Genomic DNA, 17,500 nt, shown 5'->3' with positions numbered 1-17,500 from the left:
CCTAACCCTTTCCAACATTTGCATTTGGTTTGCATTAATTTGTTGATTTCAGTGTAGAGTGTCCCCAGTGCTCCAGTGCTAGCAGACTAGACACTAAATAAATCCCTTTCCTTTTTCCCCTCACCATACCCAGCAATGGGAAATATTGAATTTACAGTGGTTGTCTAAAAGTTACTACAGAAACTAGAACACTACCAAGCCCCAAGCCCTGACCAAATGGGGACCTCAAGGGTATCCAGGTTGCATCTATGTTACCAGTCATTTTCAAGAAATCTGATGACAGTAAGAAAGTCCCAGATGATCTCCTTAAGAAAGGAGGACTCTTCAAAACACATGCATAATCTGCAAACTAATACAGCTTATTCCAAAATGGCCACTGGTTTATGCGCATACAAATTGGCCCTTGTTGCCTCGTTCAAGATAAAATAATCTTTTGAATTTTAATCTTATGAATGAGGCATCAAGGGCTAATTTAAATAAAAACAGAAGAATATTTGAATGGCAGCAATTTTGGAAAAAGGTGTATGGAACACATTTTGGCTAGCAAATCGTGAAACAATGCAAACCGTAACAAGATATAGCCTGTCAGAAGGATGCATTCATTTGCAGAATGATGTAATTACAAAGGCAGCACTTTCTCCTCAGTTACTTTAAGACCCTGAGTGTTGGTCTGGCTGAAGTCAAAGTCACGACCTCTTGCATGGCAGCCCGATGCTCAACTAACTGAGCCACCAGTGCATGGTGCATGCTCTGAAGTTACATTGTTATGTTGTTGGAGGGAAAACAAGGCAATAATTATTGATTCAGGATTTGTTTATGGTTTACATGTATGGTTACTTCTGGAGAACATGTGAACTCTTGGCCCTTCTTAGCACTTTTGTAAGAAAGATTTGAATTCTGGTGTCCTTCAAGGCTTGAGTATTTTTATTATAAATACAAATGACCTCCCAGCAATCTTATCTTATGAACTGTCTGTTTGTCGGGTTGCTGATGGTCTCCTCTCTTACAAAATGCCCCCTCACGAATTAGCTTTATGGGACGGTGTTAATAACAAAAATGGATGTCCTGAAATAAGTAACGCAAACATTATTTCTGTACTGATTTCAGTTTAATGACAAGACACCTAAGTCATCTTTTGCTGCAAGTTACACAAATGGTAGTGTGCCCTGTCGGTAAGTTAACATCCATATCAAAGATAAATGAAGTTGTGTCTGTCATACATTTATTTTATGCTTGGAACCATGCATAGCTTATTAATACATTGTATATTATATAAATTTATTTGAATTGAACAAATTACTTGTTCAAGCAAAAACCCATTCATCTTCTCAGAGAAGTCAGACCCCTAGTTTACATTACCTGCTGGGCATCATCATCATCAATCCAATTTTGATCTGGGTTTATCTCCATAGACAGGGGTGGCTGGATTTACCCCACTTTGGCAGCAATCTCTCTAACTCCCACTCTCCATCTCACTCGATTCATGGCATCCTTGGGCAAGCAGTTAATTAATATTCAACCATTCATAACAGATACATTAATTTAATTTCATCAGTCCTTTCACAGGAACACAATTACACCCAACAAATTGACCTGCCACCAAATGAGTGGCTTTTTGGCTCAGGTGGTACAGCATTGCATCAGCATTACAGAGTTTGTGGGATTTTTATTCCCATTGAAGCCCCATGAACTTTTCAGGTGTCTACATGTATAAGAGACAAAATTGCTTCAAATTTAATTGTCCAGATAAGTGTGAGGATCCCTTATCTCAATTTCCTTTACAACCTGCATTTCAAACATATCCATTTATTCCCTTCAATATAACAAACCTGTAGTTAAAGGAAAAGAATGGTCACCATTATTGATATTAGTTTGTTAACTTAACCCATGCTTGGCCTAGAACCCAACATCAAACTTTCACCATACAAATTTATTGTGTCAGGGGTGGGTACTTTGAAAACCAAAAATACAGTAATCATTGGTGATATTGTACATAACTTGTTGGTAAGGTGAGAATTTTGTTTTCCTTTTATCATTAATTTTGCTCATTTTTGTTTTCGTTAATTATTAATTTCATCATTTTCTTGTTGTCAGGTTGGTTCATGGTTCTGTTAAACACAAGCTTCAATGGACGACGCCACCTGATAACCTGTCATTCGATCCTGTGTTAATTACCCTCGCAGAGGTACAGTGAGGTGCTGTATGAAGTAGTTTCTCGAAGGATTCTTATGTAACCTTGGCTTACGTTATGAATGAAAAACAAATTTCACACAAGGCTGCAATGTTCGCCAAGACAATCCCTCTTGCACAAAAATATAATCTGGAACAAAAGTAGACAACAATAACCTTAATCTAGCTGAATTCATTGTCTTTGAAGTCTACTGGAACTCTTGTTCTCTGTATCTTTGTCACCCACTTAGCCTACAAGGCCTCCACATGTTGTTGTCTGGTCACCCCCCTTTCCCCTATGCTTTGTAGAGTCCAGGTAAGATTTTGTTCTTGCATTCAGTGTGGCTCTTCCATGTATGCATAGCATGTATGTAAACCATTTTCCACCCTTTTCAATGAAGGATGGTATCTATTGTTTCTTTTCCAGGGACTTCCCAGTGACCCATTATTCTCTTGAGGCTGGTATGATAGGTGACAATCCTGTGGTTATTCTCTTTGGTCTTTCAGCAGAACTTAAAAAAGTGTTACTGATAGAACAGATGTGGCTTCTGTGAGGCCCTCATAGTAATCAGTGTCTTTGTTAGATTTTGGCAAACTTTCGCGTGTGGATTAGGGACACTGCAACACTAACACAGTAGTACTACGTGTACGTTCTGTATAACTGCATATTATAACAAAAACTTACACCAAGGCTAACACTGCTTTCTGCTCATTGTTAATCAATTTGCATTGAATGGCATTTAACTGAGTTCCAAACATACAATCACTGTCCTTGATGCTTTTCAAGGCCTGTTTGTCCCAGCAGGTTTTCTGGTTAGTAACAATCTTCCTGCTAACCTCTAGTTTATAAAATAATTTTAAGGTTGTCTTTCATCTTGGTGGTGGTTTTGTCAGCATGTCAAACAAATGGGATCAGCGATTTAGGCTCTCTTTCAAAGAGAAGCTGGACAAAGGAGTTGGAAGAGGACAATTATAATATTATAACTATTCTGTACATCCCTGGCAAGGGGGCATTAGTTACTCTTTATTCCGTAGACTGATGGTAATGGAAGGTGAGGTGAGGCCTTTGTTTACATTTACTTTAGAATAACTCACTATTGACCTGGTTTCTGAAAGGCTACTGTGTGCTACCTGAAGGAATACACATTCATCAGGAGTACAAATGTATTTTGATCCAACTCAACGATCTCAGGACTGAGTTTTTCCCAGATCTTGTCAGTAGTTCTTGATTAAAACACCTGTAGCTTTGATTGCATTCACTGGCCCTTGTTCCATGTTTAGCACATGAGGATTTTTTTGTGAGTTGTCTTTGATTTTTTGTTGCTAGAATATCAACTAGACAAAAGCTGGCATTAAATTTTTCTTTCTCATAGATTTCCTTTGCATATAGATGGCAAAATGTGTGGTCCAATTTTCACTGGAAGATATGTTGGGGAATGCTAGAAATGTATTTGCATTGCCCACTAGGCATGGGGAAGGATTTTGTCAATATTTCAGTTGCATTGATGATATAAGTGCATGTCATAAATTAGACCCAATGGGTAGGCTCAGTTTACTTGTACCTCATAATGTTCTCTGGGATAATCTTGTCGAATTCAGCTTAACAGAAAGGAAGGATGTTAACTAGTGTGTGTGGTCAGTGGATGGCTGGCTTGAAGTTGTCAATGAGATGGATTTGATGTTAAAACCTGCCAATGCTTGCAAACAGTATTTTTATTCTTTTTCAACAAACAGCAGTTCAAGAGGCTCGCATAGAGGTTGGCTGTTTATTCATGGGGTTCTACAGTGTACATGGTGTTTGAGAGCACCCAGATGTGCTGCCGCAGTTTTGTGCAAGTTGACAACTGATCATAAACTGTACATAATGGCTGTCTGTGCCTCCTTTGAACTTCAAGGGGACAGTGAGGGTTGCAACACTTAAGTTGCTGATGAGCCTTTGTCTGTTGCACTGAATAGTCTTTTATGACAGCATCACTGGGCCTGATGTCAAGCCAAAGCCCAGTTCCTTAGATCATCTGTACTAAGGACACAGGTCTCTACTCTGGTACATGTATCTACCCTTATTAATTTTGGAGATTGGGTTTTTCATTGATTTTGATGGCAATGAATTCATGCCAGGGTCGCTACCAACACTATGCATTCCATTCTTGGTTGTAAGGCTGTCACAGAGTACAGCAATTGGGTCAGGGTTGGGTTTTAATCACTATCCTCTTTGTTCCAAATCTGCAAGTGAATACTTTACTTGTTTTATGGCTGCATACAATCTGGAATTGGCCCGTTTTGCGACAGCACTAGCATTAATTTGTTGTGCAAGGCTGTGTGCAAGTATTATAATTAATGTCATGTGTTTATTACCACATCTATTTTCAAGAAATTAAGCGAGTGGGAAGGTCATCCTTTACATCACTCCCTTCCTAGGATTAACCCTGTCACCCTTAAGCTGAGACAAGTCAAGCCTACATTTCCGATTTGTAATACTGAGCGTTTTAAAAATGCTTTTATTAGTTACAGACTTAGTTTTCGTTACAATTTAGCAATAATTTAGTAATTAATGTATATTTCGCGCCTTTTTTAAAGTATTTAATAGTTATAATCAATGTAACACTTGATATGTATTTTATCAGTGAAATAAAGACTACTAGTAGTATGGGGTAGTGAGCTATGTTAAGGATGATTTGCTCCTGAGCAGTCTTGATGGCTTGTATGTGTTGTATTTGTGGAACATACTTGCTTTCTTTTTCCTTTGCGCAGAATGTACAGTACACTAGTTTCCTTATCCATAACATATTTCTCCCTCATGTTTGGGTGGTTGCTTGCATGTATTTGTTTCTATGTTTTTTTTCTTCTGTCTTGGTTAGGTTGTTTAATTGATTACAGTGAGAGAGTTTCAGTTCTAAAGATAACCAATTATTTTCCGTACATGTACAGTATCTTATCTGTAAGTGAAAGATATGAGGTACAGGAATGTACAGTAATTATATGTACTGTACATCAAGAATATTCTTGAAAGGTTCTATGACGACAAAATCAAAATAAGATTCATAATACTTTTTATATATCTTTTCTTTGCATTTTTAAAGGGACTTCAGGAAACAAAACACCCATACACATTTGTTGCTCGTGAGGGTTTTAGGGAAATGCTTGAAGTAGATGATGCAAGCTTGCGGACAGTACCATTATTACCCAAACTTGTTGTTCCTCTGAGAGCTGCGCTGGTAAGATTATGTTATTATCAAAGGGTTAGCAGTAACACTGATCTTGTTAATCTTGGGATTTCAATTTTAAATCTTTAAATTAGGGGTGAAAATATTTTTGACTGGATTCCAACTACATGTACATGTTTATAGACATCTATGAAGGTGTGGGACTGTTGCAACTTTTGTTTTCCTTGACCATACTTAGTCTAACTCCCTGCCTTTTCGGCACACAAACCTAGCAATAATTGGTTACGTCCTGACATCTGAATGCTTTTCCGATTCTATAAACGGTGTTAAATCAGATATTTAGCGCCGATACCGTGATCTCTTTTAATGGAATTAAATACACTGTATTTTTTGAATTTTCGTTCCGCTCATCATGAAGGTATGTTCATGAATTTCAAGTTCTCACAACGTGTGAAGTTTTCTAACTGAATAAAATTTTCCCTCTCCGTGCTAAGAATCAACTTGGTCTTCTTTAGTTGACTTTGGCGCACGTCAACCTCACACTTGTTAGGAAATAGATGGCATTGTGTGTTGGTTTTTAAATGGTGTTCTCGATGTTCATTTTAAATTAAATGCACACTGTGCTCTTAGAGCAAATGTTGAAATAAATATATTTTATAAACATTAATAGAGACTTGAAGCAACCGACGACGACGGCTTGGTGGATGCCCGTTGCGTGTGCTGGAGACTAGGTCGAGGTTGACGTTTTATGGCGGGAAACACGACACTAAGCAAACTGGAAGACGACACTATTTTTTCCACTGAAAGGTTTTCGTTACCCTTGAATTTCGTTTGGAGATTTCGTTTGGATGCGTTCTGCTATTAGAAGAGTTGTTGCAAATCCCTGCTTTAATGAAGTGTTTTTACTGGGACGACGGACTCTGTTTGCTCCTGAAAAGGCTTGCTTACCCTTGTAGCGGAGCACCATACTTAAGAAAATATGTAACCCATAGATGGGAGAAATTTTGTTTTTATAACCATGACGTCATCGACCGTCCGTCCGTGCGTACGTCCACCCTCCATGTATGCCAATGTGACCAGTATCATGCTAGTTTATGGCATACATCTTCGATATTGGACATCCATGTTTTGATAAATTGACAGCTGTCAAAATAAGGTATCCGCTGACGGGTTGGTAACAATATCAGGATATTTAGCTGATATTAACATTTAGAGAGATCAACTTTGCACGAGGATTGGGGGTTCTTTATGTTACTTTGCTTTTTATCATAGAACTTCAGTATACCACAGAAAACATTTGTTTGCACCCCCATTGCAAGCACTGGAATAGGAAAATCTTCGATGAACACACGCACTGCTCCCTCCCTACCTACAGATCACTATGGAAAGAATTATTAGTAGTATTTATTTCTTATGCAACATTTTTTGTCTTCCATGCCTGTCATCACTGTAAAGAAGGAAGAAAGCACGATGCAAGCATGCTGAAAGAATCTGGCCTCTTAGGGGAACTGCATCGGATTGCATTCTCACCCAGTGGTCAGCCTCTTTATGTGTTTGGGGACCCTGCGTACCCACTTACAGTGTAGGGTGCATTTGCAGGGTCCATTCAAGAATGCCCAGTTAACCCCTCAGATGCAGCAGTTTAATAAGGCCATGAGTGAAGTTAGAATATCTGCTGAATGGTTATTAATTATTTTAAGAAAAAAAACCTTAAGATCTATTTAAGTAGTGTTGGGAAAATTTACGTTGTATCAGCTCTCCTTCGCAATGCTCTCACGTGCCTCACACATATAACACTAGATATGCATCAAAAGGTAACTTCTATAAAGCACGTTCTAGGACTAATATTTGAAAAACAGCTTTGTCAGCTTTAGCAGTTAACCATTGGCAAAAATTACCGCAAGATTTAAAAGATTTAAAACATTTAAAAGTCAAACAGTAGTTACTATCGAAGCAAATATATCGTCTAAACCATTTGAAATCTCGAATTTTTTTTTTGACTAGGTAGTACTAAGTAGTAAGTGTATATGAAGTGTGTGTGTGTGTGCATCAGGTGTGACTAAGTAATACTGAGTAGTGAGTGAGTGTGTGTGTATAGTGTGTCTTGAGTATGTACCTATAGGTAGATGTCTACATTTCAAATGTTACTAAACAAGACTAGCGTCTGACCAGAAAACTATATGGTTCACTTAGGCGTTTGGCATTTCCATCTTCAGCGAAAGCCTAACTCTGTCTCTGAGCGACTTCTGTGATACGCGGAAACGTAGTGGACGTACAGGTATAGAATTCAAGGGAGCTAGAATGAGGTCCCACGCTTGGCCACTCCGCACGGCTTCTGTTCTTGTACCTATATGGTTCCACTGATAAGATCTCGCTAGGTATCAGGACATTGTGATCTTTGAACCATTTAAAGACTGGCAAATTTCTAGAATTACAAAGGAAGGGAAAAAGTTAACATCTTAATAGTAAAGGGTACTCCTAAAGTTAACTCTCTTGCGAAGTGACCCTCTCCTCCCTCCAAGAAATCTAAATGATCAAACCAACAACAAGTGGCTTTTTCTCCAATACCTATATCTCAAAGGAATTTTATTTGCTTTTTGCAACTTAAAATTACAAGTGTTTTGCAGAGCGATTCTGGATAAAAAAAATGAAATTAACTGAAAAGATTTCAGGCAGCTGTGAAATGCAAATTCGGGAACTGCCAAAGATATTCCTCTCTTTAAATTTTATAAGGCAAATTTTGATCAAGAGGAGACGAGTTCATTGAAGAATTTTCTACAGGCAAGAGACAGTGGATATGCAGTGACCAAATATTTTGTGAACAAATCTTGATGCTTGTTCTCTGATCGGCCGGGAGCAAACCTTTACTAAAACAATAGCTTGTATTTCCAACCAAGTTTCAGTAATGACTTGTCTTACTGATAGTCCAGTTGTTATTATAAAATTTAAACTTTTCATTTCTGATCAAAAGTGAAACCTTGGCCTGTGTTTGTGTAGTTCAGTAAGCAAACACGCTCTTGATCGAGTGTGACAAACTAGATCTATAAAATTGGCATACATGTACATGTCAACAAACCTCTTGATTCAAAGAAAAGTTACTTTTTAGTCACATTTGTTGATATTAATTGATATAAATAAACGCAGCAGAGAGCGGTTCAATGCTCACGTATTTTTCTCAGTCGATTCTTCCCTGATTTCCGACGCCATTTTCGATTAGTTTCCTCCAGGAGGAAAAGAGAACAATGAGCAAAGAGCTCCAGTCTCGTGAACTCGCATTTGAAATTGTCTTTGAGTTAAGAAAACATTAAAAGAAACGTTGCTATGTGATTGCGCTTCCTTACATGCTCGAGAAAAGATAAAGTAATTGAATGAAGGCTCACCTTCATAAGACGCCCTCAAACCCAAAACTTTTTCACAGGGTCGTTTACTCAAGTTATGGAAGCAAGCCAACATCACTCCCATTCATAAGGACGGTTATGCAGAACCTGTTCAGAATTACAGAGGAATCTCCTTATTATCCATCACAGGGAAATGCCTAGAAAGATTCTTTACAATGCCATTTATCATCAGGTTGCTGATTATATACATGGGGCACATCATGGCTTCTTAGTTGGCCGATCCTGTACAACACAGCTTTTGTTGGTTCATCTTGACTGGTTCGAGGCACTAGATAGGCGGGGATAAGTAGATGTAGTATTTACTGATTTTGTCAAGGCATTCGACCTTGTTAATCATAACATTCCCCTCATGAAACTGTACAAGTATGGGGTGCGTGGCAGCACCCAGGACTGGTGTAGGTGCTACCTCTCTGGGCGCCAACAACGAGTGGTATTAAATGGAGACGTCTCAGATTGGTTGGCAATCACTTCTGGTGCGCCGCAAGCTTAAGGGTCCTTATCAGGCCCTTGATTTTCTTTAGTAATCTTTGTTTATCACTTACCAGGGGTAATAACTGCAGGTACCGGGCTGTCACGCGGGAGGTCGTGAGTTCAACTCCGGCCGGACCAACACTCATGGTCTTAAAAAACTGAGGACAAAGTGCTGCCTTTGCGAATGGTTAGACTTTGAAGTCTTCTCGGATAAGGACTATAAGCCAGAGGTCCCATCTCATAGCCCTTGGGTATAAATTCTGTGGCACGTTAAAGAACCCACACACTATTCGAGAAGAGTAGGGAGTGGTCTGATCTATGGATATAGGGGTTAGGTGTCAATTGGGACAAAAGTGCTGTTCCTCTCCCCTGCCACTCCATGAATTGTGGTGAAGAAATTAAAAGTAAAATTAAAAAAGAGAAGGAGTCTCCCTTGGTAACAGATTATAAGATTAGCGGGCACATCTTGGAAACCGTGAACATATGTAAGGACTTAGGATTAGTTACCACCAGGGATTTGTCGAGGAATGCTCCATTTCTGCAAAAGCAAATAGATTACTGGGCCTTCTCAAAAGAACCTGTAGAAACGTGAATGACACAGTCACGAAAAGGACACTTTATTGTTAATTCTTTGATAAGACCTTTATTAGAGTATAGCTGCGAATCTACACCAAACGCAACACCGACATGCTAGAAGTGGTTCAGAGAGGGGCAACTAGGTGGATCCTCAACTCAGACGACAATTATGATTCACGTCTATCTGAACTATTTTATCCAACAGGAGATATTTGAGAGATGTAGTTTTTCTATACAATATAATTAATAAGCACTATAACATTTAGTTAAATTTTATAGAACTAATGGATTTAAGCATAGTTTTTTCAATAGGGCATAAGTAAAAGAATGGAATGAAGAATGGACTACCGGCTGACGTTAAGAAAGTTGAAACTCTATCATCTTTTAAAAGCAAGGTCGTGAAATATTTTAGTTCTAAACCGTATATGTTTTACGAAGAGTTGTTTTATTTTGTATTGTATATACATAATGGAATATTTTTTATACACTAACAACTTAGTTATTGGAGGGGCTTCCCTAGTGTGGTGCCACCGCGCTTTTGCTAGCCTCCTCTTCCACTGTTTGTAAATATGGTTTTTTTTTTCTCCTTAGATTAATTTTTTTAATTTTTTATGATCTGTGGAGAAAATTAATAAATAAATGAACCCGCGTGTTACCAGTCGTCCATAGCTGAACGTCAACTCGGGTGAAGTTAATCGTATGTTCAGTAGATGCAAATAGTATATTTTTACTTCTGGTTGTTGAAATCGGCGACGTCGTCGGGAGTTGCTTTAAGTCCCTAGTAAAAAAATCTCACACAATTTATCTCGCTATGTAAACTACACCAGGAACAAGGCAGCATTACCAGTCACTGCAAGAGAACCATGACAAACCCAATTCAAGCATTCGGTGTTCTTTTTCCGTGTGCAAATTGATCTGATTGACTTTTATCCTGTAGATGTTCTAAAGAGCGTAACTAAGTTCTTCACGTTGAAGATCCTTACTCGAAGTACTCGTGGGTATTTCCTCTCAAACATACAGAAACATGAGAAGTTGCCAGAACCCTAGAACGTCTATTCGGGCATGGATGGTGGGATTTCCGATAAAGTTGCAATCTGACAATGGAAAACAACTTGTGAGTTAAGTGATGACTGACTTTCTTGACAGATAGCTTGAAGCCCCAAGGCAGAGCTAGCCAACCTACCAGAAAATTTCAACCATGGCATCAATAACCATAATTTTGTATTTCATTTCTGTCATTGTTGTTTTTGTTGTAATCATTTTTAAAATTATCATGTTTTGTCCTCGCAAATGTGTTTCTGAAAGAGCTGCTGAGGTGAAAAATCGGTAATACCCGAGCACTTTTGTATGACTTACAGATGCAATGGAATGGCTTTCTTTAACCGTTGCGTTGCTGTGCCATCACTATTTTATGAGTAGTGCAGTCTTATGAGGGAAACCGCTTGTCTGTGATTTTCCTCTAGGTGACAGGATGGACATTGTTTAGTTGAGTGCGTTTGGTTTTGTTGTTTCCTGTTCATTTCTATGGTCCTGCTGTTGTTTCAAGCAGTGTATTTGCTTGGCTGTAGGCAATTGGATTTTTCTTATGGTGTACGAATTGTATGTTTGCCGAAATCTCCTCTTCTACAGGAATTGAGCTTCACTGGTTTATTTTTACGTTGTACAGTACTCATGCTAGTTAAGTCCTCTTAACAAATGGCTTGTAGTTTTGTAGATATTTGCAACCAAGAGATCTTTGGCATGTTCTTATACATCGTGTTTAGTTGAGCATAGCTTGATTCATTCCCTTTGAAAAAAAATGTGTTAGGATTATTGTTTTGAAATAAATTCCATATTTTGTTGGTGATTATTGATAGCATACACTTGATACCAAGAATAGTAATATTTATCTCTTTAGAGAGTCTTTAAGATTAGAATGAAGCTCCCGCAAGTTTCCTTTTTGATAATTTTCAGTTTTCTTTTTTACAGCTTAAAATAGTGATTTTTGGACCTCCTAAAAGCTGTCTTGAATATTTTATTTTCCAAGAAATATGTTTGAGGCCCACTAAGACATTGCCAAGGCTGAAATTTAGTAAAGTGCCTTTTACTTTAGTGTGTCAGCAGAGTGAAGAGTTCGAAAGAAAATATCCCAGAATTTATGGCTTGGTCTTGGAAGTGCCAGAGACCATCTGAATACATGTACGTTCCAACAAATCATAACACGAACAATGTAAGGGTGACAGAAGCTGTTGTCTGAACTCTCTCGGGCTTCTCCCGTTTCCTTCCAAGAAATTTCCCCCCCCCCCCCCCCAAAAAAAAAAAAAAAAAAAACAGAAAAAAAAGAAGAAAACAAAACAACAACAACAACAACAAAGAAATCTGAGCTGGCCATAGACAAACAGATCAACATGCCACGTCGCAATTTTTGCCAGAGTTGAAGTTAAAGGGTGCTGACTAACCATATAGCAAAAAATTCCAGAGTTCTCTTTCTTTTGAATCTGCACGGGGGGTCATAAAATGCTTTACCATTGTACGATTCTTCCGACGCGGTTTCAAACTGACCTTTTCCAAATCAAGAAAACTCAAACACTAAAAATTGGTAGTGGAAGCTGGTTAGAGGGTGAGCTGAGGAGAGCCTGTGGTCATTTGTCTTGAATTATATGTTCTGTTCTTAGATTAGTGCACAGGCCAGTGTACAGTACCAGCTCCTAATATGCCCACTGATCGACCAGGGTTGGAAACCTAAGTATAAATAATAAAGTTTGGGCCCTCATGAGCCAACATGCTATTATGCTGACTCTTATAACCGTTTTTCCTTTAAAGTAGAACAATCTTTACATGGCAGTAAATAGTTCCTTGTTTTGATAGTTGCAATTGTGTTTAAACATGTAGAGCACGCAAATACAGGCAAATGTTATGCCACTTTTGAACATGACAATAAGTAAAATAACGTTAAAGCATTATTTTATTCTCATTTAAACGAAGAAAGTAGAACAATAATAAGACCCCACACGACCCCAGAAGCTCTGAGCTTTAAACCCTATCGTGTTTAAATAATGGATATGGTGATGATGATTTATTGTTGTAAGTTAAATGGAAGTATCCTTTTTTTCCTGATTGTAAATTCCACTGTTGGCCGTAGAGAGAACTTATGGCCTTACATTGTTTCAGGCATCGTCAGACTCACAAGTTTTTTACAGTTCATTAGAAGCTCTAGTTCAACTTAGTACAGTTGTTGGCCCATCGCTTATCCCTCATCTCAAGGCTCTCTTACCACAGGTACATGTATTTTAAGTATTGATATCCTTTCAATATCTGGTAACCGTTTATAACCATAAATTATTGTTCTGTGCTTTTACCGTAATGAAGAAAAGTATTGTGGTAACTGGAGGAACAAGACACTGCCACTGTGAGGCCATAGTCAGGCAACAACCTACCGACAGGCTACTGACAGGTCACCGACAGATAACCAACTGTCAACCGACACTTTTACCAAACACACGACTGTTGGTCGTTTGTCGGCGGACAAACGACCAACTGTCGGCCGACAAACGACCAACTGTCGGCGGGCAGTTAGTCGTTGGGGTGCAGGGATGGCGCAGTGGTGAGAGCACTCGCCTCCCACCAATGTGGCCCAGGTTCGATTCCCAGACTCGACGTCTCGGCGTCATATGTGGGTTGAGTTTATTGGTTCTCTACTCTGCACCGAGAGGTTTCCTCCGGGTACTCCGGTTTTCCCTATCCTCAAAAACCAACATTTGACTTGTTGTGTTAATTGTTAATTTCACTTTACAGTGTCCCCGATTAGTGCTCCAGCGCTAAATCTACTAGACACTTAAATAAAGTTCCTTTGCCCGACAGACGACTGACAGTCAGCCAACAGTTTTTTCCGGGGAGCTCTTTTTCAAGACTTAGAGTAGCGATTTGTAAAAGCCCCTAAAAGAAGCACATTCGCGACAATATCGTGACTTGAGCATGAAAACTTTACTTGGCTAGGAAAGGAAAGGAACTTTTATTGAAGTGTCTAGTCGTTCTAGCGCTGGAGCACTAATTGGGGACGCTGTAAACTGAAATCAACAATTAACGCAAATCTAGTCAAATGTTGGTTTTTGAGGAGAGGGGAAAACCGGAGTACCCGGAGAAAAAGCTTTCCGGTGCAAAGTACACAAGCAACAAACTCAACCCACATATGACGCCGAGTCTCGGAATCGAACCCGGGCCACATTGGTGGGAGGCGAGTGCTCTCACCACTGCGCCATCCCTGCACTCATCCCTGCCAAAAAATGATCAAATTTCAAATTTCAGGACTCTTTCAATACAGTTTGATGTACACGAAAAGTTGTCAGCGTTTTTTCCAATTTTTTGACTTGCTTTGATTTTATAGCATACTTTGTGTAAATTGCCGGTTTAAAACACTATTTTCAACTTTGATAGAAGAAAAAGAATGCAAAACGCAAAATATCAAAAATCGCCGACTAACACCATTTAGCTGAAGTGAAAGAAAATTTCAGAAAAATTTAAAATCCGTTGTAGCTGAAGCCTCTAGAATAGGACTACCTGTTTTTGCTTTGAGAACGTAATGTAGAAAAAATAACATTTAAACAAAAGAATACTTTTGTGGACTCAAAACTACATTTGAGGAGCATTAAACTGGTGTTTATTTCATTCTCACAGCATAAATGCCGGCGAAATAGGATGGTTTTAGAAAACACTTCGAACCTATGACGATACCTTAAAGTGGAAGGAAAGCAGGAGGCCTTCATGTATTTTTTTTTAACTGCACTGTGTGAGCAAACTGCTGATGGCATTATCGCCTGTTGATAGATAATATTTTTTTGACAACCCTGAGTATTTTGAGCGTAAAAAATGGGTCTGTACTTTACAGAATGTGTTTCTCTAATAATTCAGTTAATATCAAAATAGTTTACGTCTTGAAGGATGAAGATTTCATGTCTGGCTGATCAGCTAGCAACAATTAAAAAAAAACCTTATTGGCACATTAATATGTGGAAATAGTTTTAAAACAGATTTTTGTGCTCAGTTTTAGTTACATAGACCACTTTCACAAATGGCGACCACTTTTACACTTTTTTGTTTTTGTGCTAATTAGCCCTCATTTTGAAACAAATATTCTTTTGTAATTTGCTTGTCGTAGCGAGGCTAGAAAGGCTATTTAGCATTAAAGCAAAAGAATTTTTTTTTTGGCCGCCATTATGAAAGAGGTTTATGAACCGGCTCCTAAGAGGTTGGAATGTAAGAACTCACCTTCCAGTTCATTGTTAAAAGATAAGAATGCATTCAGGCATTGTATTAATGCTTGAGAAAGTACAATGAACCTGTTAATTGTGTCTGTAAGTATAAACACATGTTTTAGAGGAGGGGTGTTAACAGAGAAATTAAAAGGATCAAGACTGGGGCAATAGCAATTAGTGTTTATTACATTTTGTGTTCAAAGGCAGTCAAGTATGTTCCTTGATTTGTCTTGTTTGGTATGAAGAGATAGGATAATCTGAATGTCAGTAATCAGGTGTCAGTTGCATTGTTCTAAATTATTATTTTTCTTCCTTTCTAGGTAGCAAAACGTTTCATGGATAAAACTCATAAAGAGAGGATATTACATGCTCTACAGAGACTAGAACAAAATGTTGGGAGGGTATGTAAATATTGCGATGGTGTGATAGCTTTTGTAGCAGGCATTATCGAGGGAGGGGCCGGAAAGGGAGAAAAGAGGGAGCTTTGCAGGCGTTCCCCTTCCCTCTCCCCAGCTCCCTCTTGTCTTTTTCCTCTCCATCCCCTCCCCTGACAATACCTGCTATTCAGTCTATGGTGTGAGGGAGTTAATCACAGATGTGTATTTACGTTGGTGAAACGGTCCGGCATTTTTCCTCGCGGGCGAGGAGCATTTAACCAGTGATAGGGCCTCTCGCATTTTCAAACATCTGCAAAATTCTGAACATTGTCACGCCTCGTGTTCAGCAGATTGGTTGCGGGTTTTAGATCACGCCTACACCAGTTTTCAACTTAAGATAAAAAGAAGCTATTCTTCTGGCAGAAGTTTCTGTCAAAACATGTTTTATAAGCTCGTCGTTTTACATGATTTAATTTACTTTATTCGCCCTCTTTGATTAATCACTCAGTTCTCGTGCATGTGAGATCATTATTTGTATTATTTGTATTTGTTTTCTTTTCTTTTTTTATATATATGTATCTTGTGCAATGTAAACTTCTTTTATGTTAAATAAATTACAAAAAAAAAAAAAAAAAGCTCGTCGTTTTCTTATAAATAACATAAGATTGTAATTATGCTTATTTTGTATATTTATTTGTTTGTTTCCGTCTTTCAATCGTGCATCTAACTGTGGTTCGAGCAAATAGAATTCTATTCTATTCTATTCTGTTCTTAAATTCACGAAGCTCAATAAGTTAGGTATGTTTTAAGTCAATCTTTTTTCTTGTTGCAAATGCCAGAGTTAAGTATTCTGCATTTGGCAATGCGCCCATTTTGATATTTGAATCATGCTGAAAAGAAAAAATATTCTCTTGGAACGTGGTATTGTTGTGATCTGTAATAGTAGGCTGTTACACAATAACTAACTCATTTAAATATTGTGTCACACCCTCCCTATACAGGCATCGCGTATTCCAAAACTGACCGAATTATAGAGCATTATTCGCAAAAAAGGTCGCCTTGGCAAATCCCTGACTTTCTGAGGACTCGCAGAGGAGCTTATTTGCTTCCTCAACAATATACTCAACGTGGATGTTCCAAGTTCAAATTGTTAATTATGTAATACGCCTATCAACTTCTAACTATCTACCGTTATCACAGATGTGCTCCACGGGCGTCTGGAAATGCCGAAATCCTGAATCCGCAACCGGAATAAGAACAAGAAAGGTCGATGATATCCGGTTGTTTTATTTCCCTTCCTCTTGGAACACCTGCCACACAAGGTAGTGCTTACCTTTCCCGTGCTTCTTCTCGATCCCCAATGCGGCGAGTTCTGGAAGGCGAGGTTCATAGTTGTTTACCTTAACATTTTCTGCCAATAAATAAGGCGAATTGCTTTTGTGGACTTTTGTTTCCTTTTCTGGACTCCTTTCATCCATGGCTTCAGTAACAACTTTGCTCCCACACCACCAAGGGACAAATAGGAATCTCCATGTCAGTCATTCTCGCAACTTGAGCCGTTCAAAACAGGAGTGACTCCAGTGGTACGAACTTTATAGTCGTAACAACAATCGATTTTGTAGTTTAAAGTGTGTAATATAACATTCATTTTTTGTTAGCTGAAATAAAAGAACTGGATATTATCGACCTTTCTTTTTTCTTATTCCGGTTCCGGATTCCGACTTTTCCAGACGCTCGACCGCACAAAGGGAAGAGGGAATTACTTCAAGATCATAAAAAATAACTTTGTACATTGAATAGGCCATTTCCGAGTTCATGTCAGCCTCCTCTTCAAAGTGAGTCTAAGTGCGAAGTTTTTCTTATGAAAATTAGTTTTTATTCATATGTAAAGTAGAACTAATTATTATCACAGAAACTTCGCACTTGGACTCGATTTGAAGAGGAGACAGACATGAAATCGGAAATGGCCTATTGGATTAAAGTGAAGCATAACCTCGACTTCAAAGCAAAATTCCAAGTATCATCCACAATAATGTAGCTTGGACTGCACTTAGCAATACCCTCAAGTACAGTGGTGTTCTTTAAGTACCTCACCCATTTGGACCAGTTAGGTT

At 38.5% G+C, this 17,500-nt stretch overlaps 1 protein-coding gene across 1 annotated transcript in view; it reads left to right on the top strand.

Annotated features, from left to right (window-relative positions):
• Positions 1–17,500, top strand: part of LOC138043238 (PACRG-like protein) — a 26,105-nt gene that overhangs the window by 4,419 nt on the left and 4,186 nt on the right. Inside the window, exons 2-6 of the mRNA XM_068889403.1 lie at positions 1,108–1,172; positions 2,095–2,185; positions 5,250–5,384; positions 12,929–13,036; positions 15,330–15,410. Of these exons, the coding sequence (XP_068745504.1) occupies positions 1,108–1,172; positions 2,095–2,185; positions 5,250–5,384; positions 12,929–13,036; positions 15,330–15,410 (480 nt within the window). The remainder of the gene's footprint in view (positions 1–1,107; positions 1,173–2,094; positions 2,186–5,249; positions 5,385–12,928; positions 13,037–15,329; positions 15,411–17,500) is intronic.

This window comes from Montipora capricornis, chromosome 3 (genome assembly GCF_036669925.1).
Source record: "Montipora capricornis isolate CH-2021 chromosome 3, ASM3666992v2, whole genome shotgun sequence".
Taxonomy (NCBI): Eukaryota; Metazoa; Cnidaria; class Anthozoa; order Scleractinia; family Acroporidae; genus Montipora; species Montipora capricornis.
This window is presented reverse-complemented; position numbering and strand designations above follow the sequence as displayed.